The 17,176-nt window shown below is 42.0% G+C and overlaps 1 protein-coding gene across 1 annotated transcript; it reads right to left on the reverse strand.

Moving 5' to 3' along the window:
* ANKS4B (ankyrin repeat and sterile alpha motif domain containing 4B) lies at positions 538-16,908 on the reverse strand. Its single transcript, XM_003124558.6, has 2 exons — positions 16,675-16,908; positions 538-7,385 (listed from the first exon to the last, which is right to left on the reverse strand). Exons 1-2 carry the CDS (start codon positions 16,836-16,838, stop codon positions 6,296-6,298), a joined length of 1,254 nt encoding a protein of 417 aa, XP_003124606.1. The 5' UTR covers positions 16,839-16,908; the 3' UTR covers positions 538-6,295.

A 17,176-nucleotide genomic window follows, 5' to 3' on the forward strand; every position in this document is an offset into this window, starting at 1 on the left:
GCAGGAGCGCCAAAGCTAGAGTTAAATTTTTTTTCTATTTTAGGAGTTCCCGTCATGGCTCAGCGGAAATGAATCTGACTAGTATCCATGAGGATGCAGGTTCGATCCCTGGCCTCACTCGGTGGGTTAAGGACCCGGTGTTGCCATGAGCTGTGGTGTAGGTCGCAGATGCAGCTCGGATCCCACGTTGTTATGGGGTTAGCTACACCTCCGATTGGACCCCTAGCCTGGGACTCTCTATATGCCGCAGATGGGACCCTAAAAAGACAAAAAAAAAAATTGTTTTGGTTTCATTGATTTGCAATTTATGTATCATAAAATTTAAAGTATATAATCCAGTGTTTTTTAGTATATTCACAGGGTCGTGTCACCACTGTCTAATTTCAGAATATTTTCATCCTTCCAAATAGAAACCCAGGACCCATTTCGCAGTCACTGCCTGCTCCACCCCCCTTCTTCTCAGGCCCTGGCAACCACTATTTGTATGGATTTGCCTTTTTTGGATGTTTCATGTAAATGGGATCATGTTATGGATCCTTTTTTTTTTTTTTTTTTTTTTTCTGGCTTCTTATAATTGTTATTTCAAGGAACAGCAGAACTTCTCTCTCAGTCAGACCCCCTCTGGTCATAGTTGGTAGAGACCACAACTCAGACTACCTTAAGTTGAATGAATGAATGAGGAGTGGAATGTATTGGCTCTTCTAATTAAATACACAGGTAACTGCTTGCAGCTATAGCTCTATCCAGGGGCTCCGAATGTCATCAGGACCCACAGTCTCTCTCCCTGTCCCTTGGCTCTATTTTCTTCAGTGTCGGCTCCATTATCAAGTAAGCTTTCCCCTGAGAGTGGCAGGATGGATGCCAGGAGCTCCTGAATCACAGTCTGCCCTATTCAGCAACCCTCCCAGGCATAGATATTCTCTTCCTGAACAGTTAAAAGTCCCAGAACGGGAGTTTCTCTGGTGGCTCAGCAGGTTCGGAACCCAACATAGTCTCCGTGAGGATGTGGGTTCAGTCCCTGGCCTCGTTTAGTGGGTTAAGGATCTGGCATTGCCACAAGCTGCAGCATAGGTCACAGATGTGGCTCGGATCTGTATTGCTGTGGCTGCCGTAGGCCAGATGCTGCAACTCCGATTTGACCCTTGGCCCAGGAACTTCCATAGGCTGTACCTACAGCTGTTTAAGAAAAAAAGTCCCAGAATGAAGACTTGCTGGACCATCTAGGTCCTATGCCCGTATGTGCAACATAGTGGCTAAAGGAAATGGAATACCCTGCCCAGGTCAGGCCCTTGTGCCTGTGCCTACAGCACTGCATCACCCGTGACGATCTGAGTCCTCTACTACCCAGGCCTGGGTTACGTGCCCCCCCATGAAATCAAGGTTGCCGTCAGCCCATCTGACTACATGAGCTGACAAAAGGAAAGGGATCTCTTACCAAAAAGGGGGAGGACTGTATATTAGGTGGGCAAAATCTACAGATACAGAATCAGTGTTGAGCCACTGGGCATCATCAAGTCCAACCTCCTCAACTTGCCAATGCGGAATCCGAGGTGCAGAGATGCTTTCCCCAGATCCCAAAATCATGAGCAGGGCTGTGTTGTCTGTGTCCTGCCAAAGACCCATTCACATCCTCCCACCCCACCCCTTAGGCTGGTTATAATTCAGCAGCAAGGAAAAGCATGTAAGTTTGCTTTGTTTTCTTACCCCATTTCCTCCTGGCCGGTCCTCTTCATGCTCTAGGGAGCTTAGCCAAAAGTGTATCATGTTCGCCAGGCTGTCTAGCCTTTGTGCTAGACTAAAATACCCCTGTGATCTGCTCTGCACCCCTCAAGTGACTATGGAGTCTTTCTGGAGATCTGAATGATCACAGCTGTAAGGGATGTGTAGTGAAGGGTGTGCGATAATAAGATTCTCAAAGGCATCATTTTTTTCCCTGTTTGATTTTTAAGGCTGCACCCATGGCATGTGGACATTCCCAGGCTAGGGGTCCAATCAGAGCTGTAGATGCCAGCCTACGCCACAGCCAGCAACATGGGATCCGAGCCACGTCTGCGACCTACACCACAGTTCATGGCAACGTCGGATCCTTAATCCACTGAGCAAGGCCAGGGATCAAGCCTGCTCCTCATGGATGCTAGTCAGATTCGTTAACTGCTGAGCCACGACGGGAACTCCTCAAAGGCACCTTAATTCATTCATAGATTTCTTCTTTCATGCTTTCCATACGAATGCCTACATTAATGCTAGGCTGCTAACAGAGAAGAAATAGTCTTTCACCCCAAAGAGCACAGACAATTCTCCAAATATATTAGATTTGGGTCAGGAAATGTGATCAACAGTAGTTTGTACAGTTTAAGGTTTTTGCCTTTCAAAGTCACTTTTCAGTTTCACATTGCCCACCTACTTCGGTTGCCATGGGAACCACTGAAGTTTGTCACGATCCTAGGAATCAACAGGCCAGAGTAATCTGCATCTTGCCTCCAGCCCAGGCGTCACCTCCAATTGTTCAATAATATTTATTGACTACCTGCTAGTGATGGATCTGCACTTGGGGGTGCAAAGGGTATATCAATGAATATAGGACAGAGGAAAATTCCTGTCCTGAAGGAGCTTACACTGGAGGACAGAACTTGCTTTCTGCTAGGGCAGTGGGCACAGAGTTCCCAGGAGCTATAGAACCCTTTAGTATGCCTCCTTTGCTCTCTGATATTTAAGACCCACAGTGGAGTTCCCGTCATGGCGCAGTGGTTAACGAATCTGACTAGGAACCATGAGGTTGCGGGTTCGGTCCCTGTCCTTGCTCAGTGGGTTAACGATCCGGCGTTGCCATGAGCTGTGGTGTAGGTTGCGGACGCGGCTCGGATCCCGCGTTGCTGTGGCTCTGGCGTAGGCCGGTGGCTACAGCTCCGATTCAACCCCTAGCCTGGGAACCTCCATATGCCGCGGGAGCGGCCCAAGAAATAGCAACAACAACAACAAAAAGACAAAAGAAAAAAAAAAAGACCCACAGTGATTCTGTTTGGTTTATGCATTTTAAGCCAGTCTTTGTGATAATCATGGATATGGTATTTTTCCTCTAAATGGGACAGAGATTACTTAGAGAAGAATAGATGAACTTATCGAGTCTATAAGCTGGAATACCTTAAAAACAAACAAACAAAAAAACTAAAGGCAACTATTGGGGAAAGAAAAAAAAAAAGCCTTCTAACAACCCCTCATAGAGTTAGATTATTCAGTATTATTACATAAAGGGATTATTGGAGTTTCTGTCATGGCTTAGTAGAAACGGATCTAACTAATATCTATGAGGACACAGGTTCAATCCCTGGCCTTGCTCAGTGGATTAAGGATCCAGCATTGCCCTGAGCTGTGGTGTAGGTCACAGACACGGCTTGGATCTGGCGTTGCTGTGGCTGTGGCGTAGCCCAGTGGCTTCAGCACTGACTGGACCCCTGGCCTGGGAACCTCCATATGCCGAGGGTGTCCCTACGAAGATTAAAAAACGGGGGGGGTATTATGATTTCTCCCTCCTTTTTAATCTAACAATTTGATGGAAGTTTTATGTGAGGTTTTTAAATCCACACGTTCTTCACGTTCATATCTCATCATCTCATCACAGAATTGACGTAGAGTCCAATGGGATGGTCCAGGTGAGAGCCTCCAGTTCTGCTCAGCAAACATACCTTCCCCTTCCTATATTTCTGAGTAAATTACCATCCCTCCAATAGGGCAGCATAGAAAATTCCAACTAGAAATAATAAATCCCATAAAGCAGAACTCAGTCCTGTAATGCTGAATTCCAGTAACATTTCTGCTGGCCTATCTTACTTTCCTTAAAAGTATCTTTTCATTTCCTATTCTATCTTCCAGGTAGCAATGCTGGTTTCCAGCTCAAAATTCTTTGTATCATCACTCCATGCATGCTGCCTCTCATCTGCTAGAATAGATCATCAGGCTTTCCATGTTATTTTTACCTCTGACAATGACATACAAAGCACTGCTGGAAAGAGTCCTTTTTTAAAAAACAGTGGCCCTCTCCTAGTGGCTTATACTTCTATATCCTGCCACCCAGTGTTTCTGGGGGTTCCTCAGAGAGAGAATCCTGGCTTCTATAATAAGGAAATAGTAAGAGGGAGACTCAAACATCACATACTTTTTTGAGTGACTTCCATGTTAATATGGCTCTCGTGTACATTATTTTGTGTACAACTAGAGTTTATTCCAGAACAATGAAATTTGATATTTATAAATATAATCATCTCCTAATGTAACATATTTATTCAATGATTCACAACCTTTTCAACCCATTCATTAAGGAAGAATGTGCCAATCATTCAGATTAAAATATCTGTATCCTCCATGGTGGTGTATTTTTCCCCCTTGTGATGGCCACATACGAAAGTTCCCAGGCTAGGGGTCCAATTAGAGCTGTATCTGTGGCCTACACCACAGCCACAGCAACTCCAGATCTGAACCGCATCTGTGACCTGTGCAGCAGCATGTAGCAACACCAGATCCTTAACCCACTGAGCAAAGCCAGGGCTTGAACCTGTGTCCTCAAAGAGACAATGTCAGATCCTTAACCCACTAAGCCACACAGGGAATTTCCCTCCGTGGTGCTTTCTGAAGCAACCCAAACAGATATGAATCAGGAGACATGCTGAAGCTGTTTCTATATCATACACATAATCAATGGTAAATTTCATTTAATGCAAGTCTGACTATAAAAGTCCAGTGAAGCTTACTTAGCTATTCAAGTAGGGTTTCAATTTGAATTTGAGATTACTATTCAAATAATGCCAGCAGCAGTGTCCGTGTTAAGGATTATGTTGTAGAACCTACATGCATTCAAATGTACAGAAATGGTGATAGACAACAGTAAATAAAGATATATGCATAATATGCATAAAAAAGAAAAATTTACTTTTACAAATTGAATTTTCTCCACAAAGAACCTAGATTTCTTCTTCCTTTTTTTTAAGGTTTAGGAGGCACTTAACCTCAGAAAAATCATCTAATAGGTCAGATTTCTTTTCTGAATCCTTCTTTCTCACTTCCTCGACTCTCTTGCTTATGCACTCTGTTAGTGTGCTAGGGCTGCTGTAACAAAATACTACAAATTGGTTAGTTGTTGTTTTTTTGTTTTTTTTGGCTTTTTTTTAGGGCCTGGACCACAGCATATGGAAGTTCCCAGGCTAGGGGTTGAACTGGAACTGCAGCTGCCAGCCTGCACCACAGCCACAGCAATGCCAGATCTGAGACCTACACCACAGCTTATGGCAATGCCAGATCCTTAACCCACCGAGTGAGGCCAGGGATCGAACCTGCATCCTCATGGATACTAGTCAGGTTTTTTGCTGCTGAGCCATAACGGAACTCCCAAACTGGGTGATTTAAACAATAGAAATTTATTTTCTTACAGTTTTGGAGACTCGAAGTCCAAGGAGATAGAAGGTTTGGTTTTTCCCGAGGCTTCCCTCCTTGCTTACACATCACATACTCTCTGTGCATGCACATGGCCACTGTTTCAACCTCTTAAAAGAAACAGTCATGTGGAATTAGAGCCCATCGTTACAATCTCATTAACCTTCATCACCTCTGTAATAAAGGTCTTATCTTCAAATACAGTCACATTGAGGGTTAGGGTTTCAACATGGGAATTTTAGAAGAACAAAATTCCGTCCATAACAGGTACCATACATTCTGCTTCATTCTTCTCTCTCTCTACCGCCCTCCTGTCAGAAGTATTATAGACTTATTTCTATTCCTTATACACACACGTAAACATCTGTTGAAGAGTTAAACACATTCAAGTTGGGCATTAAGCCATAGGCCAATGGAGGAAATTTAGTCTCCACCAACAGATAAAGCCACAGAGCTAAGGCCAGAACTGGAGTTAGAATCCCCAGACTTTAAGGATCAGAAATTAAGTGTGTGATGAGAGATTACAATTTTAAGTCCAGAGTTAGGAAAGTGAAGAAAGTTTTTTTTTTCCTCTTTTCTGTCATTCATTTAATCCTTTCTATATTCAAAAAGATCAAAAAGATAATCAAAGAGAAATGCCATTTTCTTATTCCCAGGTCTCCTTGAATTTCTCACTGGTGGTTTATTTGGACGGGTATAGAGTATTTCTAAGAGTAGAATTTGGACCTCTTTCTTGGGTAGACTCCTCCGAGAACCCTAGAAACCCAGCAGTCTAATCCTGGGTAGACTAGTGGGTAATGCCTAGAATGTTTCCATTGAGCTACAGCATCACCCCACTGCTGCAGACTCACCCCAGGGACCCAATACTCCATCAGAGGCTGGTGTCAACCAACTGCCCAGGCTGTTGTAGCACCTGCTTCCTTCTGTTTATGGCATTAAGAACTTTCTTCCTGGGACCCAGCTGCATTTGTATGCTCTGAAGGTCCTCATCGGAGCAAAGCAACAGCGCTTCCAGATCAATCTGCTCTCTCATGAAAATAGGAAGGAATTCTTCCAGGTGGTGGGACTGCAAGAACACTTCCAGGGGAGTAGCGTCAACCACATCTTCCTCCCACTCCACTTCATCCTCATCCCAAGGCAGATCATCCTCACGCTGGTTGTCCTCTTCTTCCTCTGCCTCTGCCTCAGATGCTTCTTGTCTCTGAAGCAATTCACTGGGCATTTTAAACCCAAACTCCCTCTTGCTACCTGAGATGTCTTCAGGGCTCAAGATTCTGTTGCTTTGAAAAACAACATTTCCTAGACCTGGACGGTTGAGGATGGATTCATGTTGCACATAGCTGTCCCCTTTTAATGAGAACTGGAGTTTCTCTTTGAAGTCCCCTGAGAATTTGTCTTCCTCCTCCTCCTCCTCTTCCTCTTTAAACATTTCCATCACATTCCTCTGCCCACTTCTGCTCTCCTTCCCTACCTGCTCTGCTGTATCTTTGTTCTTCTTGTACTTTAACTTGAAAGTGTCTTTAATGCTCTTAGACAGTGACCCGAATGTATTGGATGCAGAAGCATTTGAAAAGGATGACCTGGAGAAAGTGCTCTTGGAAGAAGAAAGCGTCCCAGATTCCTCCTTGCTGTAGGTACGGGCCATCTTATTTTGGTGCTTCTCCTGGAGCCTTTCGCACTCTTTGATCTGCTTCCTGGCATTCTTCTGAGCCTGCTCCTTCAGCCTGGTGACCTTCTTGGGGTTCATGATGTTCTGGGCAGTGGCGGCCTTATCCAAGAGAGCAACACATTCGTTCTGCTCTCTGCTGGCAGCAGCATCCAGTGGAGACTGTAAATCATTGTCCAGGGCAAAGATGTTGGCACCAAAGTTGATCAGGAATGAGACACAGTGAGCATGACCATTGGAGGCTGCATAATGTAAAGGAGTATTTCCCCAGATGTCACATCTATCAGGATCCCCTCTAGAAGAGAAAATATTAAAAGTACATGCTAATTTGTTTTCTCTGAACATGAGGTCCAAAAAAATAAAAGCAAAAATAAAGAACAAAATGCATGTTAATCCTAACTTGACCTTGTTGCAAGACAACTTCTGAAGAAGTCCAGAAATGTCACATCCAGACATTACAATGGCCAGAAAGAAAAAAAAAGAAAATCCCATATCTACCCTGTATCTCCTTTTTAGAAGCAAGAAAACTTTCTATATCATCTCCCAAATGAGCAACTTTCATTTCTCATTGTTCAGAACTGGGCCATGTGCCCGAGGGAAGGAAAATAGAACTACCTTGTTTATCTTAGATCAGTTAGAATTTTCCCCTGGACAGGATTATCCCATTGTGTGCTGGTAAATGTTTAACAACTAGCTCACCTAGTTAAAAAAAAAAAAAAAATCAAGCTCCAATTTATAGCATGTGCCAATTTCTATGATGTGAATACACCCACCATTGCACATTTCGAGCTACTAATACCGGACACAGAATTTGGAAGAGATAGGCCATAGCACATGATTATTCCTGCCTCATAGATATTTAATAGATTTTACACAATCTGAGGAGCAAAGATAACAACTGTAAAATGTGGTAAAATCATTAGAAAGTTGTGAATTTTGAGTGTTATCTTTTTAATGTAATTTATTAAATTGCAAGTGCATATAATTTTATTTTTAATAATGGGTGTGTTTATATGATTCAAACTTTCTGAAAATTTAGCCATCTTCTCTTCTGAGCTGGTAAGACGTGGTTCTGAAACCAGCTCCTGTAGCTTAAAGGCTCAAGGCCTATATGGCAGATCCAAGAGAGAAACAAAAATGGAAACATGGAGAGAGAACACAAGCTGGTTTTGCTGAGTATCAGGGAAACCACAGATATGGAAACAACTTGCTGACAACCCCTCCAACTGAGCCTGGGTCTCACACAGGTGCCCTGAGGGACCGGAATGACTGAGTATTTTTGGATGTCACTGAAAATCCACCACATGCTACATACCAGATCGCTCCACCCCCAACCTGCACTTGCAACACCTTGAAGAGGCATGGAGGACTGTCAGGCCTGCACAGAGAACGCTTAAACTCTGGAAACTCACATTGAAACTTATGCTACTTTCCACCAGTCACTTCTGAGCTCCCTCCTCTTCTTGCTCCCCACTTCCAAGATAAATTGGAAAAGCCAAACGGGGCGATGGGGCTAAAGCTGTGCCCCTTGTTTCCTTGTTTGCTGCCCTGCAATAAAGCCTCCTTTCTCCATAGAAGACCATTGCCTTGGCCTTTCCATGGTGCAGGGGACAACAAGCCCACTTGCTCAGTTACAATTCCAGCACCACTGCTAGCCTCCTCTGAGTCACATGTAGAGAACTTATGAACTGAACAGAACTGATTCCCAATCAGCAAAAGAAGAGAGGAATGGATGTTGGGCAGGAAGCAAATAGTGTCTAATACAACCAATATTCGTACAAGGGTCCATGGATTCCTTAGTTTACTTCTGTGTAATTATAGAATTATATATGTGAATAGTTCTGCAATGGTTTTGGGTAGAATTGCGGACAGTATTAGATGGCATTACGGCCAGTGACCCCAAGATTGACACAATCAGGTACATGGTAGGTAAAAAATATTTGTGGAATGAATGAATGCCCAATGGAATCCTGCCTCAGGCTACAACCCCCACCCCCAGCCTTTCTCCTGCCAAGCCTTGAGTTATAAACAGATACCAAAAAAAAAAAAAAAAAGTAATAACTTATTAACTATGGCTCTGACCCCAAGCCAGCGTTGAGAACTCTGATAATACTTGTACAGACCCCCAAATCAGGATTTCAGTGAACTTTCACCAGGCTGGCCCCATGGATTGGCAGGAGAGAGCCTGAGAAGACCTCTTAACATTCCTGGTAAGTAACAGGTGGCAACAGGAGAGAAGGGCCATGCCCTTCCAACTGACATGTTAAGGCCTTGTTACCTGCACGTTTGTTAGAAACGCAGAGTCTTGGACCCCATCCCAGACTTTCTGAATCAAATCTGAAGTTGAACAAGATCCTCTGGTGATTGGCAGGCTCACTAGAAGAGCTGCACTCTCCTTAAGGTGCCCCGACCAGTGTCCTATCATGTGATGAATGAGACTTGTAATTCCTCCAGGGGAGTTACAAAAGCATCTTCACGCCTTCCAGTTACAAAACACTTAGACATTCGCTGCCCCCACCATCACCAACCATCACCACTTTTCTCTTAGAGAAAGAATAAAAGAATACTTATCAGAGGGGGTGAAATAACACTCAGAGCACTTAATGGATTTGCCCAGCAGTACACAGGCAATACCCCTCAGATCAAGTCTGCCTCCCCGTCTAATGTTCTCCCACACAGTGTGGTCTTTGTTAACATACTTCCACTTTTCCCTTTTACCCGCGAGGAGGCCTCAAGTTCAACTCTTCTAGGACTCAGTGTCCTCGTCTATAAATTGAGGGAAATATTATCTACTCATAGATGTATCATGTGACTAACTCAGCATATGTAAGGCTTTGGAAAAGTGCTTGGTTGTAGCAAAGAATATGCAATAAACTTATTTGTTACCTTTTCCCTTGTCTCTAAACTCAAAACCTTTAATTGGTTGTAGCAAAGAATATGCAATAAACTTACTTGTTACCTTTTCCCTTGTCTCTAAACTCAAAATCTTTTATTGCATATATTTTCCCCCTACACCCACCTAGTAAATTCACTACAATATCTCTTGCGGCTTTTAAGGACTTAGAGCCTCTCTTATTGTGTCAAAGATGCCCTGGTCCCCAACTAGATAGTATTACTGCGGAAGCACGAAACCGGTGTCTTTTGTCCTTTGTATCATCCACATCTCCTAGCAGATATCCCAAAATCAACCTAAAGGAGCCACGCAGGTAATGTAAGTAACCGCATAGGGCCAGGCTTGTTTTTTCAACAAAGTCATAGTTAAGTCCACCTTGAATAAAAGCAAACACAATATTCCCAGAGTTCCCATTTTTCCAAACAAAGGCAGAAATCCAGAATTTCATGTGAAACTTTTTGATTTTTACATATTGGCTTATATTTAAAAGAAAAATATGATGAAGTGCAAATAAAACATATTTGTGGGGAGTTCCCATTGTGGATCAGCGGGTTAAGAATCTAACTAGTATCCATGAAGTGGCAGGTTCAATCCCTGGCCTCACTCAGTGGGTTAAGGATCTGGTGTTGCCTTGAGCTGTGGTGTAGGTTGCAGAGGAGGCTCAGATCCTGCATTGCTGTGGCTGTGGTGTAGGCCAGCAGCTCCAGCTGCAGTTCAACCCCTAGCCTGGGAACCTCCACATGCCATGGACATGACTTTAAAAAGACAAAAAAGACAAAAAAAAAAAAAAAAAAAAAAAAAAAAAAAAAAAAAAAAAAAACTTGCTGTGGGTTAGATCCAGCCCATACGCTGGCACTTGGCCATTTCCTTCTGAGCAGAGAAAACAGCATAAGCAGATGCACACATAGGTGACATTACATATTTGGAGAACCAGGATTGCAGCGTGACCAGAGTGCATAGAGATGGTGGCAAGGAAAATAAGTTCAAAGAGGGAGGAAAGAAAAGAAACTTGAATCTAAGCAAAGCAAATATGAAATAACACAGTTCTGTTACACAGCCACTTTCACGAGGGCTCTGGTCAGTTCGTCTGATTTAATTGTTTTGGATCAAAGGAAACCTCTTTCCGCCTTAACATAGCTGTGTATCTTAGGGGAGCACAATATCTCAGCCCTCCCCCAAAGGAGGGTTTTAACCAAACACCACATTTAAAAGACATCAAAGAGGGACTGTAAAACACCTAAGACATTACTATAAACACAAACAAAAACATACTGATTGAATTTGCCCGAACTTAGATTGGATAAGTTAAAAAAGAAATTATTGAGAGGAATGAGCTGTAATGAGGATGTTAGAGGGTGTTCAATTTGGGTTAAATCTACATGCTTCAGACCCCAGAGGAGTGGCATTTCCCCATCCCAAGGGATCTTTTATGTTTATTTTTATTTTTTAAATTTTATTGGAGTATGGTCGACTTACAATGTTGTATTAATTTCAGGTGTTCAGCAAAGTGAGTCAGTCATACATATACATATATCCATTCTTTTTCAGATTCTTTTCCCTTATAGGTTATTACAGAGTATCGAGTAGATTGCCCTGTGCTATACAATAGGTCCTTCTTAGTTATCTATTTTATATATAGTAGTTTAATATATAAACCTAATTTATCCCTCCCCTCAAAGTTTTCCCTTTTGGTAACCATAAGTTTGATTTTGAAATATGTGAGTTTGTTTCTGTTTTATAAATAGGATCTTGGAGTTCCTATCGTGGCGCAGTGGTTAACAAATCTGACTAGGAACCACGAGGTTGCGGGTTCGATCCCCGGCCTCGCTCAGTGGGTTAAGGATCCGGCATTGCCGAGGGCAGTGGTGTAGGTTGCTGACGCTGCTCGGATCTTGCATTGCTGTGGCTCTGACACAGGCCGGTGGCTACAGCTCTGATTAGACCCCTAGCCTGGGAACCTCCATATGCCTCGGAAGAGGCTCAAGAAAAGGCAAAAAGACAAAAAATAAATAAATAAAATAAGTTCTTTTGGGAGTTTCCACTGTGGCACAGTGGGTTAATAATCCGACTGCAGAGGCTCAGGTCACAGTGGGTTAAAGGGTCCAGCATTGCAGCACCTGTGGTATAGGTCACAGCTGCAGCTCAGATTCAATCTCTGGACTGGAAATTTCCATATGCCATGGGTGTGGCCATAAAAATTTTAAAAATAAGTTCTTTTGTGGCATTTTAATTAGATTCTGCATATAAGTGATAGCGTATTATATTTATCTTTCTCTTACTTAACTTCACTTAGTATGATAATCTCTAGAGCCACCCATGTTGGTGCAAATGGCCTTATTTCGTACTTTTCAGGGGCTGGGCAATTTTCCATTATATATATATATATATGTACTGCATCTTCTTTATCCACGCCTCCCTCCCATCCCAGGTGTTCTTAAATGATCCTTTTAAGATGGAAAGAAGAACATGAAAAAAACCTGAGATGATCCCAAAGATCGCTCTTCTCTTAAAATTTCAAACACAAAACTTCAGATTTATAGATGAAACACTCAGGAAGCTGATTCATGGGTTTCCTTAGTGAATTTAAGCTATTTCTACCTGCAGAAATCCTATTTATTGACAGCTTTCCAAGTTGATGTACAACTTAAATCAAAATGTTTTCTATTGACGAGTTGGGGGTTCTTCTAAATTCATTCTTTGTCTTTCAGTCCCTGGTGTTCTTCACATTTCTTTTTTTTTTCTTCTCCTTTTTTTTTTTGTCCTCTCAGGGCTGCACCTGCAGCATACGGAGGTTCCCAGGCTACGAGTCTAATCAGAGCTGTAGCTGCCGGCCTATGCCACAGCAACACCAGATCCAAGCCGCGTCTGCAATCTACACCACAGCTCACAGCAATAACAGATCCTTAACCAACTGAATGAGGCCAGGGATCGAACCTGCAACCTCATGGTTCCTAGTCAGATTCGTTTCTGCTGCGCCACAAGGGGAACTCCACAATTCTTGATAGAATCACTATATATTCCTGTCCAGATAGTCACAAACTGGTACACCCCATTTAATAACCTGAGTCAAATATTGATGTTGTATTTTTTCTTTGGGCTAAATTCAGAAAATTTTGATTTGATTTTTTTTTCTATCCCTTTTTTCCCCAAAGAGATATTCAATAAAAATATTTTTAAATAATCATATTTTGCCCTTGCTTTTTGGTAATTAGTAGTACATTTGGGCAATAATTTTTAAAGCTGAATTGCAATTATTGTCATGAGATAGGCAATTCACTTATATTAAATTACTCTGAGCATCTGGTCCATTTAATTTCTTCTTTTGAAGTTGATTTTTTTCCCACTGTTCTCAGAAAAAAAATCTTTTAAAAATATTTTTTACATGAGAAGGCCTATTTAGACTCACTGAAAATCAAATAAATGCTAATGGAGACAATGTACCACTATCTATTTGCCTATCAGATAGGCAACGAATAAAAAGAATAATAATACTCAGTTTTGGCAGGCGTGTGAGGAAATGAACAATGCTGGAGGAAGTGGTTCAAGTGGTTCAAATTTCCTGGCACAACATGTGCCAAAAGTCTTTAAAATATGGCATCCTTTTGAATCAACAATTCTACTTTAAGGAATTTATCCTGAGGAAATATCAGACCCTTGTGCAAAGATGAACTGATCAAGGATGTTCATTCCAACTTATACAAAGACTTGATTCAAATTAAACGTCATGAAAAAGCAACAAATTAAATTATGATGAAACCATGAAACAGAATGGCATGGATCTCTTTTAAGTGCAAACAGTCCATGATATCTTATTAAATAATTAGAAGCAGTTTTCAGTACTGTTTGTATAACATGATTTCCTTTTTAAGGAAGAACCATGTGTACATTTAAATGCATGCTCTTAAAGGCATCTGAAAATAATACACCCAAATATTAATGACTGTGAGAATTCATGTGATTTTTACCTTATTAAGTATATATTCCAATGACATGAAATATTACAATAAGTCTGTGTTCCTTTGAGAATCAGAAAGGAAGAAAACATATTACTACCTTAGAAAATGAAACAAAGCTAAAAAAAAAAAAATTCCAGTACATTTTAAAGGCAAAATAAAATTTTGTATATATATATATTTGTCTTTTTGTCTTTTCTAGGGTCTCACCTGTGGCATGTGGAGGTTCCCAGGCTAGGGGTACTGGAGCTGTAGCCGCCAGCCTACCCCACAACCACAGCAACACCAGATCCAAGCTGCGTCTGCAACTTACACCACAGCTCACAGCAACGCTGGATTCTTAACTCACTGAGTGAGGCCAGGGATCAAACGCACAATCTCATGGTTCCTAGTAGGATTTGTTAACCACTGAGTCACAACAGGAACTCTAATATATTTATATAATATATTTATTGGCTAGAATACTAAAATGTCTCTGAAAATTAAATGTATTGAGGAGTGAAAAAAAAAGCACACCGCAAAAAATATCTACTTTGTATACTATTGCATGTGTATGTATATATACACACACACATATATATTTATACATACTTATATGTAGTAAGTGTGTGTGTATATATATATATAAATGAATGTTAACAGCATGGCATTATAAGACATTTTTTCTTTATAATTTGTGTATGCATATGGTTTAATTTTCTGGGCTCAGCTTATGTTACTTCCGTGATAAATAAAGACCAGTAGAACAATGCATATAAGGAAATGTTTCAGGTATATAAAAAGGAGAGAGAGAAAGAGAATATCTAGATATTTCCATTTAAACCGGACCTCAAAGGGAGCAAGGACTTTCACTGTTTGGGAAGTAACTGACATTGTACTTGGAGTAGGTGGACAAAATTTGGGAGAAGAAGAGAGATCTTATGTCAGTGTCATACTCTGGAGGTTGACTGATGGTGGCGGGGTAGAGGGCGGTGTCTGGGAAACAGAACTCAAACCCAGTAAAAAGAATGGAGAACATCACCTCCACTCCCTTCCTCATTCAGTCTTTGACTCCGGAATCCCCTCCCCCTTTGGCTCTTCTGACTTCCCAAAGGGCCCCTCGCTTTAATAAAAGGTGCCAAAATCCACAAGCTGTTGAAGCCCAAACCTGGTGCCTGGATCCCCCTCTTCCTTTATCTACTGACTCCATATCCTGTAGATCACAATGAAATCTATATCTGAATTGCCATTCACCTCCATCCGCATCTCTGCATTCCCACCACCACTATCCTGGTTCAGTTCGTCCCTCCCTACAAGCAACAGCCCACAGAACATTTTCTCTGACTAGTACACAACTGGGTGAGCAGAAATCTACTGGGTGGCTCCCTTGCACACACCCATGAGAGTGGGTTCCTATGGCATTAAGATAAAGTCCAGCTCCTTCACAGAGTTTACAAGGCTCTTCTGACCTAGTCTTGTCTCTTGTCTCTCTGAGCCCCATCCAGCCACACCCGACCTCTTCAGTGCCTAGACAGCTGTGCACGCACTTGGGGAAATCCTCTTCCTTCCGCCTTCATTCGGCCAACAACTTTCCACCTTTCTTTTTTTTTTTTATTTTTAGGGCTGCACTTGCAGCATATGAAAGTTCCCAGGCTAGGGGTTGCTTCGGGGCTGCAGCTGCCAGCCTACACCACAGCCACAGAAACGCCAGATCCTTAACCCACTGAGTAAGGCCAGGAATTGAACCCTCATCTGCATGGATACTAGTCGGATGCATTTCCACCGAGCCACAACAAGAATTCCTCCTTTACATCTTTCAAATCCCAGCTTTAATGCTCAAGAAAGCCTTCCCTCACTACCTAGATTGGGATAGCTGTGTTATTTGCTTAGTGCCCTCTCTTCCCCCCTTTGTAACAATATCACACATGACATTTCTGTCTTCCTCTCTTAAATCTGACCACCACAAGGACAGGAATCACATTTCTTTTGTCAATCGCAGCATCCCAGTGGCCATTGAAATGACTGGTCCATAGAGGGTCTGTACAGAAATGTATGGACTTGAAATAAATTCACTTGCCACTTTTACTTACATTTCCTTTTGTTCCTTCTTTACCTTTCTTGGGTTATAGCTGTCAACACAGCATAGCCCCTCCAGTAACAAGCAGAAGACAAGAACTAGCTAATTCCTGCTTTAGAATTCCACAGGGGGAATTTGCCTGCATGTCAGTATCTGATAGCCAGAGGGGTAATAAAGTTAAGAAGGGCTGAAGGTCCCTTTTACAGCTTATAAAGCCAATAATTTCATCAAAGAATCATGACCTTGCATGAGGATTGAGTATTTTTTAAAAAGGTTTGAGATTTTAATGGCATTGATGAAGAAATAGAAACATATTGTTTGTTTCAATCAAAGTTGACATCTTTAAAAAAAGAGTTAAGCATTTACATGTCATAGAAAAGGTGTTTAAAAGCATAAGATTAACATATCTTCCCCCCAAGACAAATAAGAGTGTCTTAGAGTTCAGGACCTCTGTGTATGTGGCTTATAAGGGATCAGCCACCCCATGGTGTCAGCGCTCAGTGTAAAAAACAACCAAAAAAAGTATACTTCCGGGAAGTTTTCTCCTTTTCTCTAAAAAAGACAATTATTTCCGCAGACTAGAAAGAGAGAAAAGTATTTTCACTGATTCCCTGCCTCTTGCTGCTGTCTGCAAAACCCTACTGTAAACAGTTTCCAATCAAAACCATCGGTTTGAACTTACCCTCTGCTGCAAATTATTTCTAGGGCTCCCAAGTTCCCATGGTAGGCTGCCAGGAGTGTGGGAGTCATGCCATCTTCATCAGAAAGATTCAGATCTCTCCTGGTAGCCTCTTTCAGAAGTTCCAGGTAGCTGTCACTAGCAGCTTGGTGGTAGCGAGTGGACATTTTTTCTGCTCACCAAAGCTCCGGCCAAATATCACCCCAGGCAGAGCAGGATGTCAGTGAAGCAGCCTTCCTACAAAGCTGGTTAATCAGTGACAAGAAAGAGTGTCGCCCCAGGGCAAAGCTCAGTCTAGCCTCCCAACACGGAAGGCAGCCAGAAAGGTTCACAGCACTGAACTTAGACCTTTTCTTTCTGGAATGGCCATGACATTGGAGGACTGCTGTGTTCACCAGGAGTGTTTTGAGGAACATGTTTAAAAACGTCCTTTTAACAAATCTTGAATGTAATATTGATCTTCCAGGCATAAATGTAGAACATAATTTCAAAACAATTCAGAACT

Source organism: Sus scrofa, chromosome 3 (assembly GCF_000003025.6).
Source record: "Sus scrofa isolate TJ Tabasco breed Duroc chromosome 3, Sscrofa11.1, whole genome shotgun sequence".
Lineage (NCBI taxonomy): Eukaryota > Metazoa > Chordata > Mammalia > Artiodactyla > Suidae > Sus > Sus scrofa.